Source organism: Pseudoliparis swirei, chromosome 21 (genome assembly GCF_029220125.1).
Source record: "Pseudoliparis swirei isolate HS2019 ecotype Mariana Trench chromosome 21, NWPU_hadal_v1, whole genome shotgun sequence".
NCBI lineage: Eukaryota > Metazoa > Chordata > Actinopteri > Perciformes > Liparidae > Pseudoliparis > Pseudoliparis swirei.
The window spans coordinates 9,857,935-9,878,572 of NC_079408.1; the positions used below are offsets into that span (position 1 = coordinate 9,857,935).

Here is a 20,638-nt window from a genome sequence, read left to right on the forward strand (position 1 = left end):
AGTGGTGACAAGGATGTGAGCTCTGCCTTTCACAGGTATATGAATTCACTGTTCGGGACGCAGCGATACTGATACCGAAACCGGGCCTGGATCGGATATCTGTGACAACGGGGCAGATCTACTCAATTCTATTTTACAAATGGTGTAGAAGTTATTATGTTAATATTGAATAAGCAGTCAATAACTTGTCACATTATGTATTACAAAGCCTGATGTTGGCTTACATACACACCAAATTAAATAAATATGTATATATATATATTTATATATATGCCCATGTATTGTTATTGTATTGGGACTGCTGAGGAAAAGCATTTGCATATCAGTTCAAAGTAGAGGTCATGGGGGTGAGCTCCGTTGCTTTGTTCTTTTGAGTTATTTTTGAGTTGTTGCAAAAGTTATTTTAATAATGCTGTAGTAAAGCATCATAAATATGGTCATATTTTACAACATTTGTTGGAAAGGCAAGTGTGTTGGATACTAAATCGTATGAATGACATAAGGCTTGGAAACAGAGGAGTAGGGGTGGGAGAAAAACACATTGAATCACTTGGATTTATTTCTGTTTGTACTTCATTAATAATGTTTTTTTAGAACTAAAGTGTTCAGCGGGCTGATCTTCTAGTGTATCTTAAAGAAGACAACCAATTCTTCTTTGCAAGACAGAATTTAAATATTGTTGTTATATGCTGGCAATTTCACTCACACATATACATCCTATCTTAATACGACAACTGAAAGGATTTTCTTAATTTCTGGAGATTTTTTTATTTTATAAAAAAAAAGAAATTTCCCCCCAAAAATATGAAGCCAGTATATTACTTTGAATTCAATACTCTCCTACAAGATAATTTGATTCCCAAATATATATATATGTGTTGACATTTTTCACTGCCTTTTCTGTTAGCTCAGACAGTCATCAGGTAGCTTTACTGTATTTAACATGTGTGGATTAAAGACCGCTTTGTATTTATTCAATCGAGAATTAATCAATTGCATCGTGGGATCCCCCCAACCACCCCACACACACAAACACAGGATTTTATTTTGTTTTTAAAGCATGAGATTTTTGGAATTATTAAATTCCTTGTAAAGTCCTAGTTTTTGCATTTAATGTGCACCTGCAGCATTACATATGAGTATTGTGACGAGATTGTAGCCGTCACCCGTGGGTTTCCCCCCCAAGCACCAAGGATAGCCAGACAGCCGTGACAAGGTTCCGTTGGACGACATATTTATTATATTTATTGTATTAAACACACTCCCTCTGCTCCCTCTGCTCCCTACCTCCAGCTCTGCTGCCCTTTTATACGAGCAGCATCGGCTGCTGACTGATTGCCAATCAGTCAGAGCAGCTGACTAATTGGCAACCAGCCAGCAGCCAAGGCCAGATTGGGGACAGCTGCCACAAGTATATTCCCAGTAATGTTAATATGAAGGTGGATGCCTATGGAGCAAAACTGCCAACAGTATCTTATTCGTGAAAGTGACTCACAACCTTGTGCTTGGAGTTGGTGAGGTGGTCCACGATGATTGTTGATCAACACAGGAATAGAGCATTACCAACCCAGTGGGTGGTGGAGGCTGTGAGTGTCAGACCTCTTGATCTCATATTATTATATCTAATATAATCTCATTCTTTAAATGCACCATTATGTAATTATTTCTTCGCTGCAGTAGAATCGCGTTAAGAGGCTCGTCTTCTTTCAAAACCCAGAGGATAAAAGAAATGTCTAGTTCCTGAATCCCACTCACGACTGTTGAGAACGCCGCGATGCTCCCGAGCCTTCATTTGGACCAGTTTCATCAAATTTAGCACGTGGAAAATAAAGCACAAGGGGGTGGGGGGTGAGGCAAGCTGTCGTGTTCAAGAGTGGGGAGGGGGGAATACATGAGAAGTTACTTGTGCGCAGTATTGTGATTTGGTTTCAAATTTCTGCAAAAAAAAGTCTGAGAGAAAGACAAAACATCTGCTTGACACATCTGAAGTGCAGTCTCCGGTGAAAAATAACAGCTGATGGCAGTCGGAGTTCCGTATTTTGTTGTATTGTCGTCCGGCGTGAAGCAGACATCTGCATTGGCGTGATTGTGCAATACATTTAGAAAACCATTTCGGCCAATTTCCATCAAATTGTCAAAAACAGGATGAAGCAATAATTGCTCTTGCCATGCTGTAATCTATGAAAATGTTCCTCCGTGTCATATGCAATTGGTTATGCGTGGTGATTTGATGCTTTAGCATTCCGAGGAATCTACTGCAGCTTCCATGTTGGCGAAGTCTTCGAGGCCTCGTGGTGGTGAATCCTCTTCTAAACACGTTGTCACATGGCCTTTTCAGAGGCACTCTGCTTGCTCGTAGATGCAATAATTAAGTTAATTTGCATATTCAGTTTGAGGTATTAAAAAAAAAAAAACATAAACAGTTCATACAAAGAGTCTCTTAATCTTTTACATTTTAGAGCTGCTATGAACCGCTAATACTTTGTGCAGCTTGACACACATTAAAACGTTAAAGAGGAGACTCATGAATAATGTTTACAAAGCTCAATGTCTTACCAGACAGAATATATATATATATACACTACCGTTCAAAAGTTTGGGGTCATCCAGACAATTTTGTGTCTTTCATGAAAACTCACTTTTATTTATCAAATTAATTGAAAATTGAATAGAAAATATCGTCAAGACATTGACAAGGTTAGAAATAATGATTAATATTTGAAGTATTAATTTTGTTCTTCAAACTTCAAGCTCAAAGGAAGGCCAGTTGTATAGCTAATATCACCAGCATAACTGTTTTCAGCTGTGCTAACATAATTGCACAAGGGTTTTCTAATCAGATATTAGTCTTCTAAGGCGATTAGCAAACACAATGTACCATTAGAACACTGGAGTGATAGTTGATGGAAATGGGCCTCTATACACCTCTGGAGATATTTCTTTAGAAACCAGACGTTTCCACCTAGAATAGTCATTTACCACTTAACAATGTATAGTGTGTATTTTTGATTAATGTTATCTTTATTGAAAAAACAGTGCTTTTCTTTGAAAAATAAAGACATTTCTAAGTGACCCCAAACTTTTGAACGGTAGTGTATATATTGTCAGGTTCTTGTGACGGGGTGAGGCTCAGGCGCAGAGTGACAGGCTGGACGCAATATAAATAACAAAAAAAGCACTCTTAAATGAGGCAAAACAGTTTACAAAAAAACAAGGTCCAAAAGGGGCAGGCAGAGAATCCAGGTTCGGGGCAGGCAGGGTCAACAGGCAGAACCAGGAACACGGACATGATGACGGGAAAAGGACACAGAACTAGAGACGACAATCCGACAGCAAACAAAGGAAAGACTGACACTATATAGAGGGGGAAACAGGTGTACGACATCAGACAGTAACGAGACAAGAGTGGCTGAGGGCAGGTGCAGGGAATTAAACAATTAAGACAGAGAAGACACAGAGGAAACATAGGAGACACGGAATACAGGAGAAACAGAACAGGGTGTTATATATATATTAGGGCTGTGAAACGATAACAAATTTTAATCGGGTTAATCACAGGTTTCTGTGGATTAATCATGATTAATCACATATTACCGATATTCTCGGAATATTTTGTGAGAACATAGAGATTTATGACAAAAGACGGATATATACATTTATACATTCTTCTATACAATGGTGCTGCAACTCAGCAGTTATTTAGCAGTTTTCTTCCATATGGAACATTAATACATCTTCATCCTAAACAGAATGTTTAACCCTCCTGTTACCTTTCGGGTCAATTTGACCCCATTCAATGTTTAATGTCGGTGTTCTTTGGGGTCAATTAGACCCCAGGCTGTTTTTCACTGTGTCAAACATATAAGAAATATGAACTTTTTTATTTATTTAAAGGGCTATTTAGGTAGTCAACAAACAAACATAAAGTACCTCACACTTAAACTTGGGAAGCAATATTAATTCTAATAATTTTCTGCAGGTTTTAATTGCTGGGGTCAAATTGACCCCGAGGGTAAAATATGTTAGTAAATGTAAAGGTAACAGGAGGGTTAAACAGAACATTTTTCTCTTGTTTGTCAACCATTAACTCCACCATGATACAATCTAAAGGCCTCTAGTCTTCCTCTAGCAGCTGCTGAGGCAAACTGACTGTGTGGGTTTTCTTCATGAACTGGGCCGTGATGAAAGGGACGGCGGGGACACCGCTGCAAAGCTGAAACCTCACCGGCCCGGACAGGTGGACAGATTGACAAGTGACTTTTTTTTTGCTCAGTCCCGATGCGCGTGCACGGAGCTCTGTGGCGCGCGAGACGGAGATCGATAAGTGTTAACGCAACGCAAAGAGACAGAAATGACATGCTGCTATGGAGATACGATCAACAACAGACGTTTAGTTTAATAAAAGAACAAAGACGTGCTATAGAGAACATGTCAGGGGGCGGGCCAATCTTTTTAATGTCATGCGATCTACCGACACTACGCCGGGATCGACTGGCAGGTCGCGATTGACGTGTTGAGACCCCTGACCTACAGGAAGTAAAAGTCGTAACAAGGTTTCCGGGGTGAACCTGCGGAAGGATCATTACCGATGAAGAGACCGTCTGCATGAGAGCGGACAGAGTTCAGATTTAAGTGGTGTATTGGAAGCTCATTTTGCAAGTGACTTTTTTTTCGTCCCGACGACCAACAACAGACGGATTGGAAGCTCATTCTGCGCATGCGTTAAATGCGTTAAAAAAAAAAAAAAGTTAAACCTGTAATTGAATTAACTGAGTTAACGCGTTATTTTTCACAGCACTAATATATATATATATACGGTAATGTGTCTGGTACCTGTGTAGACTTGAATCTGTGGAGTTGGTACTGGTACTTTAAATTTGTATGTATTTATAGTTATGACACATGTGCACTACAAGCTATGTATATTTATATATTAATATGTACCACTTGTGCCATACTGGTTGTCTGGTTCTAGCTTTTGCTGAAGATGGCTCTTCTACCAGTATCTATCAAAACCTCATAATTAACTCAATTAATAACACGTTTGATTTTAGATGGACTATTTATTGTGGCCTAACTTGAGTTTGCTGGTTTTATTTTGTTATTGATTTGTTTAGAAAGTAAGTAATTTATTTTCCATAAGTACATATATAACGTGTACATACTGACAAACATTAACAGAAAAAATGTACGAATGGAGGACCGTCCAAAGACCGAGGTCTGTAGGCTCCTCTGAGATGAGGAGTTGGACGGCCCCTCCCCTAACCCTTTAACCCCCCCCCCCCCCCCCCTCCCAACTACTACAGGCACACAAGCACATATGGATGAAAACATAAAATGTCGTACAAGCAACAACAACAAAACCAAAACAAGAAAAAGTAAAAGAAAACCAAAAGAAAAAGAAAAAGAAAGAGACAAAGTAAAAATAATAATAAAAGACAAATGTGAACTACTGATACTACTAGTGTAATACATACAGTATGTACATACTATATAAGGAGCAGCAACAAACAGCAAAAGGAAGAAAAGAGAGTACAGTGTTTAAGTAGTGCAATGGCACTGGATGTTATGCAATGTGGTTTTAATTCTGAGTTACAATACTACGCCACACTGTTGGTCTGGTGAACATAATTTGTAAGAACAAGGCAGGCAGCTTTGAAAACATTGCACATCTGTCAAAGGGTCCCTTGATGATTCATTGTCGCTGACATGAGTGACAGAAAAAAACCGAGCTATGGAAATCTGTTAAAATGTGGTGAGGCTCAAATCCCCCTTTCATGAGAGAAGTGTGGATAATACGGAGGAGCCGGACCAGTAGGGGGTAAAATAGATCTCTCCGTCTTTTCAAGTCAAAGTGAGGCGGAGGGAAACAAGTGAAACGCCGATGCATAACACTGACATTTTTAATAGAATTAATTTATAACAAATGGAACTTGTGTCAGCAAAGAACTGATTTTCATACAGACTTCTTTCGCCACCAATGTAACCTAAGTAAGAAAATAAAAAGCACTCCTTTCATTCAGAAAAAGAAACAATTTACGCTTACAACTAATCCGAGGTAATTGTATGATCTTTTTAACAAGCCTTATTTTTTTTACAATTTCATTATTTGATTTTCAGTCTATGCATCCAGACGAGAGATAGAGAGAGAGAGAGCAGAGAACACAACGTTTATTTCTGTTAATGACACTCCAAGCTTGAATGGCAAAGCCACAACAACAGATGGTTGGGGGACAGATTTGTTCTGAAGTCATTTTGCTGGAGTAACCATGGCATCAGAATGGATGCTCTTTTTCGCCACCAACTTTTTTTTATTTTTTATCTTTTTCAAAAGTCGATACCTTTTTTGTGTTATTTACATACACACAAAGTGAACGTTTAAGGAGATTTTCTTTTTATAGATGGGTTCAAGTAATATATTGTCGGGTTAAGAATCAATAGGGCAGTGCATAGTACAAAGATAGAGAAAGTGCAAATCTTTCTACCGGGCCAGCTTTGGCCATTCTGCAATGTATCACCCTGCATGTGAAAAATCAATAAAAAACATGGAAAGAAAAAAACACTGAGATGGAGAAATAAACATCAGAGACATGAACATAATGTAACAATAGCTACCATGAAGTTAAATAAAAGCACTTTTATATCTCAAAATGATGCCAAAAGTAATCAGTTAAGCAGTTGACAAACATAAAACGCATCGCTGCTTGAGTTTACAAGGGAAAGAAAGCACCTGGAATGCACATCCACAACGCTATCAGGGGGATACGGAGAAGTTAAAGATGCTGCTCGACATGAAGACTGACACATAACCCAACTTAACCCCAGCCTCCAACTGTAATACCATGAAGCGACGTGACGTATCGTTTCGGATTGTCAGAATAACAGAATGGCGTTGTGTTGCAGATTGTGTTTCTCGGTCCACTCTGTTGTGTCGTAGTGACGGATTCAAACCCACAGCATGAAAAGGAAACCCTGAGGTGATGACTCGTGCATCAGGCATTCTTTTGAACCAAATCGATTTTTAGTATCACAATTTTAAAATCGGATAGTTGTCTGTTTTAAAATGTGACGGCGTTGACAATCTGTTAAAAGCGTATTGCCATAATGATGGGCCTTTATTCTGTTTAGTTCTGAGAGCAGTTGTATGCATTATCTTCCCTGTCTCTTTAGCTGCAATTATTAATAAAATGTTTTGCAACTGATGTGTATTCATGACTGTTTTCTGTAGCGGTCAGCGATATATAAATAGTTGTATTCTTATTTACTCAGCCACATTAAGGCCACTGAAAATGAAAAAAAAGGCTTTGAAATGTTCATATTTGCATATATAATCTCATTTTGTGACAATGAATACAAAAAGGTAAATGAACTATGTGGTTACAGTTACACTAAATGCCTAGATTACTCAAAGATACATTTATATGTTAAATGAAACATTATAAAAACAGGCATAAATATAAGGCACTCTAAATGCAAAATGAAAAAAAGAAGATATTACCATTGAATGCTTGAAAGGACCACAAGAAAGTGACGTCTTTGTACCTTGCCCTATTGTGTGGAGCGGTGATTGCGGCTGTGTGACACCTCTGCCTCTGATTACAAACCGGAAGAGAGTTTGAAAAAGAGGCACCAGTGATGCTTTGACTGGCGCCCGACATTCCCACTCCCACTCCCACACCTCAGTTGCGGGTGAAACAAAAGTGTCACAAGTGAATGTCATATCCACACAAACCCCTATCTGAAAACACACACACACATATATTTATTGCACAAGAGGATTTGCACTGAATCAGAATACAATTGAGTCCTACTGATGTGCATTCCAGTGAAATATCTCATTTCATTCCCCCATAGCACTCAATCGGGAAGCTTTCATAGACAGTCCATCTTTCATATACTTTTAATCATATATTATGTCTATATTTAGAATGTTATATTTATGCTTCAATAGATATTTCACATATATTTGACACTCTGTACCATAGATTTATAAATTCATATATCGTATCCAATTCATCAGGTTCTCTTATCATCCTTCTAACATGGAATAACTAAGATAATCGGTAGCAGCAACTTTATACTTTGCTCATCCCTGTTGATTCCACAAAGCCCCAGTTATTCAGATGGTAGTGATTCATTAGCATGTATGTGATCATGGACAAAAAAACAAAGAAAAATAACTCTTGAACAAACTTACATTTTGGTAGTGCGAATTCTGTTCTGTGCACCAAGTGCACCAAAATGAAGGAAAGAAATAGAAACAATTTTCTCTTCTAAAAAAAAAAAGGCAAAGGGACTCTCTGCTAAATAGCACATACGTCAGAACAGTTCTACAGCTTTCAAAACAAAAATGAACATTTACGGAAATACATCTTATCACTTTTTTTCCCAAGCAATACATTTGTGTAAAAAAAGGAAATTCACACAGTTCAAAAAAAGCACGTCAGCTGTATAATAAAGTACTAAAAAACTAAATCAATAATTTGTATTTATTTCATATATCATTTGAGCTTTACCCTCTCCAGAATTTAGATGATGAACATTGTGACAGGAAAAGTGGTATTGATTCATTATTACTTTTAGTCTGTCTTGCTGTTGTGGACCAAGCATTGTCTTCTTTTTCAATGGTTTATCTGTGGACTTGATTGCGAAACTGATTTTTTTTCTTTTCTTTACAATGCGCACAAAGTTTTTTCTTCCCCCGCAATTCTGTGTGCCTCCGATGTCTCTCGTAATGGTTCATAATCACTGATGCATTTCTGACGATGTCATTATTGTTCATTTATATTTTTGTTGTGTTGGTTTCATTCAGTTTTATGAGCCCCAAAATGAATCCTTGAAGCAAGAGAAAAGATAATTCCATACGATGCTCCAATAGTCAGGATCCCCTCACTTCGTATCAAGGCGAGGGTTTTTACTGGGATTGTGAAATACTTGGTCCTCCGGGAATCATCTTTTTCATTTTTTGACAAGTCATGTCACACATCCAACACTTAATGAGTTGTTATCGAGGAGTTAAGGAGTACTTTCTCAAGCAGGAATTTATGGCTCAGAAGAGAGGCTCACTGGGTTTTCTTTCCAAAGGGCCCTCTGCTTTTTTCTTCCAATACTGGGTCTTTTACGTTGCATAGTGATCAAAGCTCCCCAGGTACTCCAAGCCAGCTCTGTAGCAGAACTGGTATTGATCCTGGAAGCAAAGAAGAGAAGAGTTCAGCTCACATGTCCTTTCTCATAGGGATCTTCAAAGTATTCTGTCTCATCTTTGGTACATTGTACATCTAATGTGTATTATAAAGGTGTTAGAAATATAGTGATAACATAAATTAGAAGACGAGACCCGAGCAGACTGATGTGTCACAACACCTTCGTTACTACTTCAGTGCAGTTGTGAGTTATGTTTTCTTTGCATTTTTAGTGGAGAAAAACAAACGGAAAAACACCTCACCTCCGTCTGCACCATAGCTGGTCTCTGTGTCCGTAACATTTTCACTGTCTGAAATATATCTACGACGCCCTCATATCTCATTCGTTCCAAGACGATGCTGAGGGTGATGAAAACTCCGGTTCTACCAACGCCCGCGCTGTGCGAGGGGGCAGAAATGTCATCGGTGAGGTCAGAGAAACCAGATAAATGTAGAACACGTCGTGTCAAACAATGCACCATTATACAGTTTTTGTGTAGTTCTATATTATGTGCAACTCAAAAGATGTTTGCACTCGAAGTGACATTAATGCAGTGCTCTGGGTTAAACTCGTCGATCACTCACCTACAGTGGACTGAGATAGGCCCATCTTGGCCAAACTGCTCTTTTGTTTTATGAACTTGGCCAATGAAATCGATGAAGCCCTCTCCTGATTTTGGCACTCCTTGTTCAGGCCAGTCTGTGAACTGAAACTGCCTTACTGTCCGCGACTGTCCATCCTGGGACCGGAGGGGGGGGGGAGGCGGGCAAAGAGAGATAATGTACAGAAGGAGCTTTTAAAATTAGCCATCAGTCAGAAATATGGAACAATAAAGAAGACTAGGAGGAGTGAAACTAGGAGGCAGATGTAAGATGCCAACACATGGCAGTTCATCCCGTGACCATCTCAACCACGCATTTGTGGGTTTTACAGTGCAAGATGGAATTACATTTTTTTTAAAAATATACCACAGATGCTAAGTAAAGCATCAGAGAAGCGGTTGTGTTATTAAAGATGCCTGTCGTTTCCCCTGTATGTATTAAACATGAACACTGAAGATGCTTATTCCTTTGATGTGCTCTCCTCGACAGGGTGCTTGGAGAATCGACTGTGAGGGTGTGCATTACTGAAGTGATATTGTATCCCCTCGATAAGAAGAGCAATCCCATCGACGAGACAGTGTAACACGCACTACAAAGGAAGGAGTGAGTACCATTTATCTGTGTAAGCCTTTGATGGAATTAAAAACAATGGCAGCTCGATGCTCCCGGCACTCGTTTGTTTTTACACTTTGACATGTCATAATTCCCACAAATATCTATTTATACTTATGTTACACTTTAGGCCAAAGTTTGGTATAAACAAATAGTTGATAGCGTGCCAAAGTTTGGAGTTAGTGACTACTGCAATGTTAAATATGGTCACACAAATCTTCTTTCTTGGTAAATAAAATCATGTGATTGAGGAAATAAATGATGGGATTTGAAAAAATGTAATTACCATTTGATTCTTCCATAATGTTATTATTATTCTATTTTGGTAATGCCCCAATGACACATGTTAAGGCCACGCCACAGACTTCAGAAGGCAATACACTAGAACTAATAAAAAAATGGAACAACAATGTCAAATTTTCTTATCTTTAAACTGTGTTGGGTCAAACAATGTCTTACCCTGGCGTCGGTCACTTTGAACTCTCTCAGGATATACTGGGGCATGTTATACTCAGCCATGGGGTCCACCACAAAGTACTGGTATCTGGCTGACCTCTCCGCTGGCCAGTATTGGTGGCACTTTTCCTATAGAGTGAAAAATAGACGCCACAATGAGCCACAAGCATTCTCTTCTTACACTGGATCCATTGTGTTCATTCCCAGAATGTTTTTCATTCAATTCATACTGGATCCTCAGCTTGCAAGCTTGTATTCTCATGGCCGACTCTATAAATGGTATTCCATAAAAGATGTCTTGTAATATGCTTTTGTGTTTGTCGCCAAAATAAGGAGGTTAATCTGCCAAAAACTGTGGAGAAGAAAAAGCGTTGGCATACCCGGCCCATTTCTCTAAGCTTGGTGAGCATTACGACAATAGTAGAGTTGTGCTCCCAGAGCATTCTCCAGAAGTCCTCCGTGGTCTCGGCCAGTGGTCCCTGTGTGGCAATGTATGCTTTCTGTTGCCTGTGGGAATGCATTAATCACAGTATGGAAAACATTGAGGCAATCAGCAGAGAAATAAGCTTGAGCTTCAAATGGTTTGAAGATGCCGAATATTGCCGATGACTGGCCAAAACAAGGCAATATATCCTCTCTTGGAAAAGTTTCTCTTATAATCTCTTATGACTCTTTCATTTAAAACAAATATGTCATTTTTTCGAGCCATTTTCAAGTCCAATGAATTCATATACTGGCCATTTCATCGGCAATGGGTGTTGGAGTCCGTTAGCACTTACCTGTACCCATCAATGAAACTGGCATTGATGTAGTCAGAGCCTTCAACTCCTCGGATGGGCTGAAGACACACTCGCGTGGACTCGTATGGCATTATGTTAACAAGGCGGTTCTTGAACTTGTTGCAGGAAAGATTGGCACTGATGAATCGTGACGTATGGGCTTTAGTGTTAGCTAAACGCTGCATCGAGACAGAACAAAGAGATTTTTGAGCACTGACATTCTGGTGTTTTACAATTCCCCTAGTGACTAAGTTGGCCTGCACTTAATAAAGAGATGGGAATTATGAACAATCACAGTATTTCCTGCTCACACGGGAGTAATGACGAATTCACAAAATAAGCTGCACATAGTGGATATATGAGATCTACATTTGAATGGTTTCCAGTGGATGTGGTTTTCTACTATTTCATATAACCATAAAGTACACGAGTTACATCAGTGATGACTATCACAGACTGCCTCTGCAGGGGGAAAAAATCACATGTTATGACAACAGAGGAATGAAACCCCAAGTGAACCTGAAGTGGACAGACGCATTGTAATCAAACCTATTAATTATCTCATCGTGGAATCGGCATCCAGCACAGAGCAAGAAAGTAGGTGCGTGACGAGCAAGGCAATACCGTGCATGCAGCAACAACAAAGACTGCTGGAAGGGCTGGGAAAGGAGGGTTTGGCGGACGGAGTCTATTGCTCAAGTCCCTCCGGTTCTGTGGTCAGGGAAACCTGTGTTTGCCGTTTTTTATGTAAACCAAGACCCCTGTAACCCAAGAAAGTGGAGCTATGGGAAGGGGAAATCAGACATGGAGAATTAATCCTATGTGGAGTTACACGAGCAGGTCAACTAAGTAAACTAGAGAGGAAACCACAGGCCCCACACTGTCTAGAGAGCCTAATGAGAACGTGAAAAGAGTTAGGGAGTTGCACTGAGAATGCCCAATCAATGAAACAGGGGCACACACTTGGCTCCATGAAACCCGTTTGTACCTTGAACTCAAGTTCCATGCCGGTGACATTCTCTGCGCCCTCTATCTGTGTCAGTTTCTGGATGTAGGCGTATAGGTTTCTGGCGGGCACTTCGGTGGTGCCGCAGTTGACGGCCTCCTGGAGCGCGTCGTGGATGAAGACGTACTGGTCCTCTGTCTGCACCATGTAGTTGCGCTGGGCACGCATTAGCGTCACATGCCCGTAGATGTCCACGGTCTTCTCGTGCTTGATGCGTTCCATCATGGCATCAATCACGATGAAGCAACCCGTGCGTCCCACTCCAGCACTGCAGATTAAAAACAACATGGAGAAGGCCGCATGTCACCGGGTAGTAGTCTCATTTGTAGCAGCAAAAAAAAGAGATTTATTTTGTAGAAACATGATGTATAAGGTCCCTCATCTGACAAGTTTGAGCTTCTATTATTATAACTTCTACAAATGAGGTAGAGGGTAGATGTCTTTTCTAAGTCCACGGTCTTGAAGAACTCCCTTCTCCCATTGATGAGGCCAAAAGGTAAACTCTCTGCGCCAAGTTTGCCACCGTCGGATGGACCATTTGGCACTGTGTGGAGAAGAGGGCTTGGCAGTCACAGCCTTCAGCGGGGCTCACTGCTGCCTTTGCAATCTAGTCTCTCCCCCCTGGACCCCACCTGTGCTCTCCAATCCATCAGGGCTAATCACTTATGCAACAGCAACATTTAACCTTTATCTCACGGTTTCCGAAAAGTGCCACTCCAACACATGCACGGAGAAATGTGTGCGCCGACGCACATTCGACAACATATTTTTTTCCTTTTTTTTATATTATAGGGCTTCGCTAATGTGCACGGCAACTTCTGAGAAGTGCAGCTCACTTCAATTAATGCCAGTAGATTAGCTCAGTGCAGCCGAATAACGTGAGAGCATTAGAAGAGGCACTGAAAGGCCGGTCTCGTCATTAAGATTCACATCGGCACATTGTTACATTAGCATGTATGCACAAGTGAACAAAGCACTCGTACATAGAGGGAACATGTTTTACTCTTTCCCTTTGACCTCCTCTTAAAGACATAGCCCCCGTCCGCTGTCTGCTGACAGTTTTTAAATGCTCGCTCCCATTAAATGCACATTACATGTTTTAATATCTCATGCCTCGGCACAGAGGACGTTTTCTGGTGACAATTTATTTACCGCGGGGCGACGGGTTGGTGTTAAATCTTGTTCCCTCCCACGTGGCGCAAAAGCACGTCACTGACGAGACAGTAGCTCGCACTGGGCTCTCCAAAGTAAAGAGGTTGTTCAATCCATTAAGCTGACATGCCTACGAGGTGTGCGCCACGCTCTCGTGATTCCTCTCTCTGATGGCGGATTTGTTTTTCATTTGCGCTGCGAAAACGGTGGAAGAGTTGAGAAGGAAAAAAACTCAAGAGGGAGTAAAGTTAGTCCCCGGGGGCCAAGTCTGGTTAATGTGCCATGCTGCACTGGAACTGTGCTGCGACTGGAATAAGGACACGTATGGGAGTCATTGGCTTGAACAAATGATCTGATGATCACTTTCAAAATGGCTGACATTGGCTGGATGAGACTGAACTTTTGTTTTTTGTTGCCGCAAAACTCCTCAAATCTCGAGGGCGATTACGAAATCACCGTGCGAGTCAAAGAATGCCGGTATCTGAGGGATATTTAAAGGATGAATCACTTCCAGGTCTGAGTAGCACCGAAGCCCTTGGGCAAGAGATGCAGAAACGAGCAGAGGTTTTCCTGCTTCTACCCCAGCTGTTTGCAATCAGGAAAACATTTCGCAGTGCAGACCCGAATGTGGCAGAGTGATGACCTGCGAGAGAGTAGGTGACAGAGTGACAGCATTGAGCGAGAGAGACAGGGACAGAGGAAGATGAGGAATGGGGGGGGGGAGTAGGTGGAGTTGTGTTGTGCAGCGAGAGATACCACCGGTTACCTCGGAGTTGTGTGGTTAGTTTTCTAAAAAACTCAGCAGCAGGAGTACATATTGCGCTCTATTTTATTCTGAAATGCAAGACCCATAAATGCTGGGAACATGTGCGATGTTCCTTTATCAACAAATGATGGTTTGTGTGTGTGTGTGTGTGTGTGTTGGTGCAGAAAGCCGTCGGTACATTTGGCAGTTAAAGGGGAGCTGGCGGACTGACTGCACTAATGACCTGACACTGCCTTTTCAGCCGGTCGAGACCAGCTGCTTTGGCCCGTCTACACACATTAAGTGTCAGACTAATATGCTGTCCAGGAGTTTAGGGAATATGGGATGGGAGAGGGAGAGAGAGTAGTTTAAAATACAGTTGCAACGAGTCCTGAGAAGATAAAGCATGAGCGGCAGTGGAAGTCATTACACGAGTATTGTTACCAAATCTCTCGCCGTCAGCTAACCTGTCACCATTTCAACCACACTGCCTTTTGAACACACACACATGTGGTCACATTCACCAGGATCAACTCATTGCTGTTAATGGAGTCAATAATATATATTTTTTCCTTAATTACTTTTTTAAAATGTGAAAAGTAAATAAAACAAGTCATTAATTTCCAACTTGGCGATACAGCATTGTGTTCCCTTAACCCTCCTGTTACCTTTAGGGTCAATTTGACCCCATTCAATGTTTAATGTCGGTGTTCTTTCGGGTCAATTTGACCCCAGGCTGTTTTTCACTGTGTCAAACATATAAGAAATATCAACTTTTTTATATATTTAAAGGGCTATTTAGGTAGTCAACAAACAAACATAAAGTACCTCACATTTAAACTTGGAAAACAATATTAATTCTAATAATTTTCTGGAGGTTTTAATTGCTGGGGTCAAATTGACCCCAAGGGTAAAATATGTCAGTAAATATAAAGGTAACAGGAGGGTTAAACATTGAATGGGGTCAAATTGACCCTAAGGTAACAGGAGGGTTAAACAGGCTTTGCTGATTATTAACTCCGCATGCAATGATACCACAAGGACAGCCAGGTGGAGTTTTGCAGTAAGGCTTTTAAATAGTCCCTTTCCTTCCTTGTATTAGAATCACAAAGATTGTTTTTGCTGGCAATCTAGATATATTTGTATTGGTCGTTGGCAGCTAACAAACCTCCATTGTTAGGGAAGTCGACTACATTCTACATACGTGCTGGCTACCCCATAAATACAAACACTGTGGGTTGTTTCCTCAAAACTTTTTCACTTCAAAGTCGCTGGGAGAGGCTAGTGCTCTCCATGGCATTCAATTATGACACTGTAACCTCTTCCATCACCTCACATCGCTCGGGTTGCACTTTAGCTACAACAGCGAAACAGTTTCTGACCTGTAGGTGAGTGAAAGCAGCAGGAACAAGCAACCCAGGAAACACGCTATAATGTTTCTGGGGCCAGGTTTGAAAAGACAAACTGGAATGTAACCTTGTGAGAAGTGGAACAGAAGGAACGTGGAATCACAGGAATGCATTTAGCTAATTATGTGCTGGAACAATGTACTGAATCCATATTTAGTGTAAAGTAAAGAAATGCTCAGATTTCTACTTCCAGAAACATTTCTTGTCCGTGAGTCATTATCATTAGCTTTCAAAAACATGGATATCATTGTGAATGTGAATCTTTCAACAAGTTAGAGTGACTTAATGGTATAGATTATGGACACCTGTCTGACGTCCTCAATTTTACAATGTAACACATTCTAATGATTGGCTGGTTGCATCTAAGGATCTGTGTTCATCAGGATATCACGACTGTTCTGATACATTAACATTGTTCTAATTAGTGATTTACAAAGAATAGGAATACTGTGCAGTTTCTTTTTTTTCAGTTCTAAATTTAGCTTAATACACTACCAGTTAAACTAACTCATGTTGAGCTCTGTATGGTCTTTGCATAAGACCCCACAGCATGTTGGCACATGGAAAGATGCAAATAGTGCCTCAAACTAATTAATCAACTGTTTAAAAGACTGTACCATGCTGTTAATTATAGGGCTTTAACATCTTTAGCTTCTACTATACTGAATATGTTTATCCAAGTTATATCTCTGCGTAACCACGAAACACTCCAAACATTATTTTGAAAGTATGTAGAAAGAAGAAGAAGAAGAAGAAGAAGGCTCTATTTAAAATTGTGGTCAACCATGAAGTGAAGAAAAGCCTCTGGAAGGATTTGGAGCTTGGAAAAGGACTGTATCTGATAGGGAGCCAGAGGAATTAAAAACTCCCATCTGCAGACTGACATTAATTCCTGCATTCTGCTTCATTGTAGAAAGTCAGGATTTTCAATTTGAAGCGATTCGGCAACTCGTTCTAATTAACTCCAGCATGTGGTAATTCTAATTCTTCAGTAATCCCCCTTCCTTTTTTTGTCACTTTCTGTCACAAGTTTGTATCTATTACTCTCACTATGGCTATTTTTACTGTGTTCTGCTCCCCCTTCAGTCACTGGCTTTCTCTGTGCTGAGCCTCTGATGACTTGCTGAGTTGAAAGGAGCCAGAAGTCTCCGTTATATCGCTCTGACTGTCTGTTGCAAGTGTGGCCGCTCGTGTGGCTGAGGGAAGCAAAGTTATTTGTTTCGGATGCAATAACCCAGGGGATAAGCCGAGGACTTGTGGGCTGCTGATGTGCGACATGTTAGTGGTGTAGCAAGGAACACAACAGGTCTGCGTGTGCGTGTGTGTGTGTGTGTGTGTGTGTTTGTGTGTCAGTGAGTGGGAGGAGATGTTTGAGTTCGCCCAGGGCAATGACACAAGTACTCTTTGAGCTGCAGTGTTGAAAACACCCTCCGATTCTAAGTGCCTTCCACGAAAGCTAGTAGGCTGATTTATTTGGGCCAGAGTTTACTTAAAATCAAATATTATACTCAAAGCTCACATTTTTCTTTCTGGTTCATGACTGATTCATTAGAAAAACAAAAATATGTTGTCATATGTATTCATATATTCATTACAGCAAATGGAAAATAACAAATCAATTTCATGCTTCAGGATGTTTCGGTGATAGCATGTTGTTTCTCACCTGCAGTGTACCGCCATCGGCCCCGCATCTGGAGGATTGCACGCTTTCACCCGTCTCAGGAAGGCCAGGAACGGGGTGGGGTGCTCCGGTACCCCGTGGTCCGGCCAGGCCGTGAACTGGAACTGCCTCACCTCTCTCTTCTCGCTGGAGCCGTTCTGAATGATGGAGGTGGAGAAAAGGTTTGTGACCAAAACATCGAGGACTTGAAAGATGTTGTGTGATCTGAGTCGCAACAAGAACATCCAAATGCTTCTTACTTTGAAAAGTGCAAATGTCCTGACGCAGTATGTGGCCAGCTCGACGGTGTCGAGAAGCGACACTTGGATGAGGCCGTACGTCTCTGTCCCTCTTGTTGGCCAATATTGGTCACATTTGACCTGCAATGGAGAGACACATGTTATGGAAATACATGTTTATTAATGTGAGGTGTACTTATTAAGTATAAATGCTCTTTAACCCTTGTGTTGTCTTAGGGTCATTTTGACCCGAATCAATATTACACCCTCCCCCCGCTTTTGGGTCATTTTGACCCGATTCAATGTTTCACCCTCCTGTTACCTTTATATTTACTAACATATTTTACCCTTTGGGTTCAATTTGACGCCAGCAATTAAAACCTCCAGAAAATTATTAGAATTAATATTGTTTTCCAAGTTTAAGTGTGAGGCACTTTATGTTTGTTTGTTGACTACCGAAAGAACACCGACATTAAACATTGAATGGGGTCAAATTAATCCTAAAGCGGGGGGAGGGTGTAATATTGATTCGGGTCAAAATGACCCTAAGGCAACACAAGGGTTAAAAAAAATACCCTGCTTCACATTCACTGCATACCACAACGTAAAATAGTGGTAAAATACATATCCAAATTCACCTTGATACTTCTTGGGTAATCAATTAAATGACCTGAAATATTTGGATAGAGCCGAGGGAGTTATTAATTGCCCTGCTCAACTCCATACTTACAAAAGTAACCACACTTTCCAATCATATCACCGGCTCAGCTTTATAGCCATTTGAGTGCAGAGCTTTGTTTCCCGGTTTACAGCCAATAAAAAAAGTGTTCCATTCTAGCATTACTGCTAAGCTTGTGGGGAAGCCCTGTAGGTGATGGGGAGGAAATAACCGGGTTTCAATTCATCTGTTTTTCTTCATATTGTCCATTAAACTGATGTGGTAATAGCCGTTTGTTCAACACAATTGTAATGTGTTCATGCTGAACAAATGCTATGTCGAAAGGTATGACAACCAGACACCAGTTGTATCATCGGGATATTAAAATATGTACAAAATTGGACTATCTATTCATTAAATGTCCACAGCAGTTGTTGTATCCCTGAGATTAGTAGCAATGCAGTGGCTGTGACACTGGGAGTCGTGACATCATTCACAATGGCATGTACTCAAGCTTTAGATATGTGACACACACAAATACAACTTGACTTTTTACAAGAGAATGATATGACTGATTTATATGAAGGGCAGCAGTGGTTGGCAGCAGAGAAATCACATTGCGTACTCCAAATGTCAAACAACATAATGGTACAGAACAGATGTGAGTGGGGGGAGTCTTGCAGGAATCCTTTACATCAGAGCCAAGAAGCACTCTCGTATCACAAAGCATCGATGGCGTCAAACGGACACCTGACAGCATAGAGCGCATTTAATTGTAGAATTATGCGTTTCACAGCACCGACAATATAAAGAACCAGACATCGGAGCTTATTTGCTTTGCAGATGGCACAGAGATACCGAGTGAAAAGACGGCTCTGTGTCCACCCCGTCGTTAACACTATGCCAGGCTCTTAGAAAAGGCATACAAGTGTGAAGGTCAGTGGCTTCTGGAGTCTGTGCAAGCGTTCATGTGCTCAGTCAAACATTGTGAGATGTGTCAGAGAAAGGGCTGACCACGCCACCCTGAAAGGAGTCGTGAACACTCGCAGCCGGGCTATGTAGCTTTTTCAGTATTGGAGTCTTTTTATCACTGATTGTAATCCAGTTCTTTCAGCAGTGCTCGACTAATGAATGGCCCCATGCATCTAATCAATCCAAACTAAACAACAACAAAGAGTACACACACACTTTACAAATTAAACAAAGGGGCATGGACTTCAATATGTGTGTGCCACTTTGAGGGGTTGAACAAAGTTGGAAGAATCCATTCTGCAAATCTTCTATGTGAAAATAACTTGTTTGACTTTGCTCAGACTTTAAAATCGTTGGGTGTTTTTATAAAATGGGTTAGTTAATATATTCCAAAGCATAACATAGAGCAAATGATCCCTACACTTTTACGCCATTTCTTTAGAATAGTACCTCGAGAGACATAGTGCATCACAGAGTAAATCTGTCTGTGTCTACTTGTGTCTCTTACCCTGGACCTCTCCTCCAGTTTGGTCATCATGACGACGATGGCGCTCCTCTGCTCCCAGATCATCCTCCAGAATTCTCCAAATGTCTCTGGAAGGGCTCCTTGGGTGGCAATGTAGGCGTTCTGCTTCCTATAGCCATCGATGTAGTTGGAGTTGATATAGTCACTTCCAGGGATACCTAAAAAAGACAAAATGTAGATGGTTAGAATCAAAAGGCACCATCTCAAATACAATGGTGATGTTGTTGTTCAAAACAATGCAGAGAAAATTATAAATGTCACAAAATAGTGGCTTTTGTTGCTTCATAATTTGGTCTAAATCTTGATTTCCCCTGCAATTATTTGAGGTTATGTCCGATTCTCCCCCACGAAAGGTTCAGATTACAACGCATAAGGATTTCCTCAGTGTTTCCTCAAAGGAATTTATTCATACCAACGTCAAAACGTAAAACGTAAAAAAAGCATTAAATCGGAAAAATAGCATAAAACCCCAATATTTGGCACCGGTGTTACAGTCTGTCTTAGGATTTGTATTTGCTATCAACAACACGTTTAAATCGGCAGTGTTTTCGTTCCCATTGCATATCTGCAACTGACTTGCAGATAATGCTCGGTCTGTAAAAGTCTATCACATCACATGGAGAAAGAACAAACCAACAA

General features: G+C 40.6%; 1 protein-coding gene across 7 annotated transcripts in view; it reads right to left on the reverse strand.

The window, feature by feature from the left end:
* Positions 1-5,540: 5,540 nt before the first annotated feature.
* Positions 5,541-20,638, reverse strand: part of LOC130211454 (receptor-type tyrosine-protein phosphatase delta-like) — a 255,394-nt gene continuing 240,296 nt past the window's right edge. For all 7 annotated transcript variants that reach the window (XM_056442153.1, XM_056442151.1, XM_056442152.1 and 4 more), the window contains 10 exons: positions 19,982-20,157; positions 17,865-17,984; positions 17,608-17,762; positions 12,621-12,906; positions 11,633-11,811; positions 11,234-11,360; positions 10,857-10,982; positions 9,768-9,922; positions 9,446-9,581; positions 5,541-9,187 (listed from right to left, as the gene is read on the reverse strand). In XM_056442153.1, the coding sequence (XP_056298128.1) occupies positions 9,119-9,187; positions 9,446-9,581; positions 9,768-9,922; positions 10,857-10,982; positions 11,234-11,360; positions 11,633-11,811; positions 12,621-12,906; positions 17,608-17,762; positions 17,865-17,984; positions 19,982-20,157 (1,529 nt within the window). In that variant the 3' untranslated portion in view covers positions 5,541-9,118. The remainder of the gene's footprint in view (positions 9,188-9,445; positions 9,582-9,767; positions 9,923-10,856; positions 10,983-11,233; positions 11,361-11,632; positions 11,812-12,620; positions 12,907-17,607; positions 17,763-17,864; positions 17,985-19,981; positions 20,158-20,638) is intronic.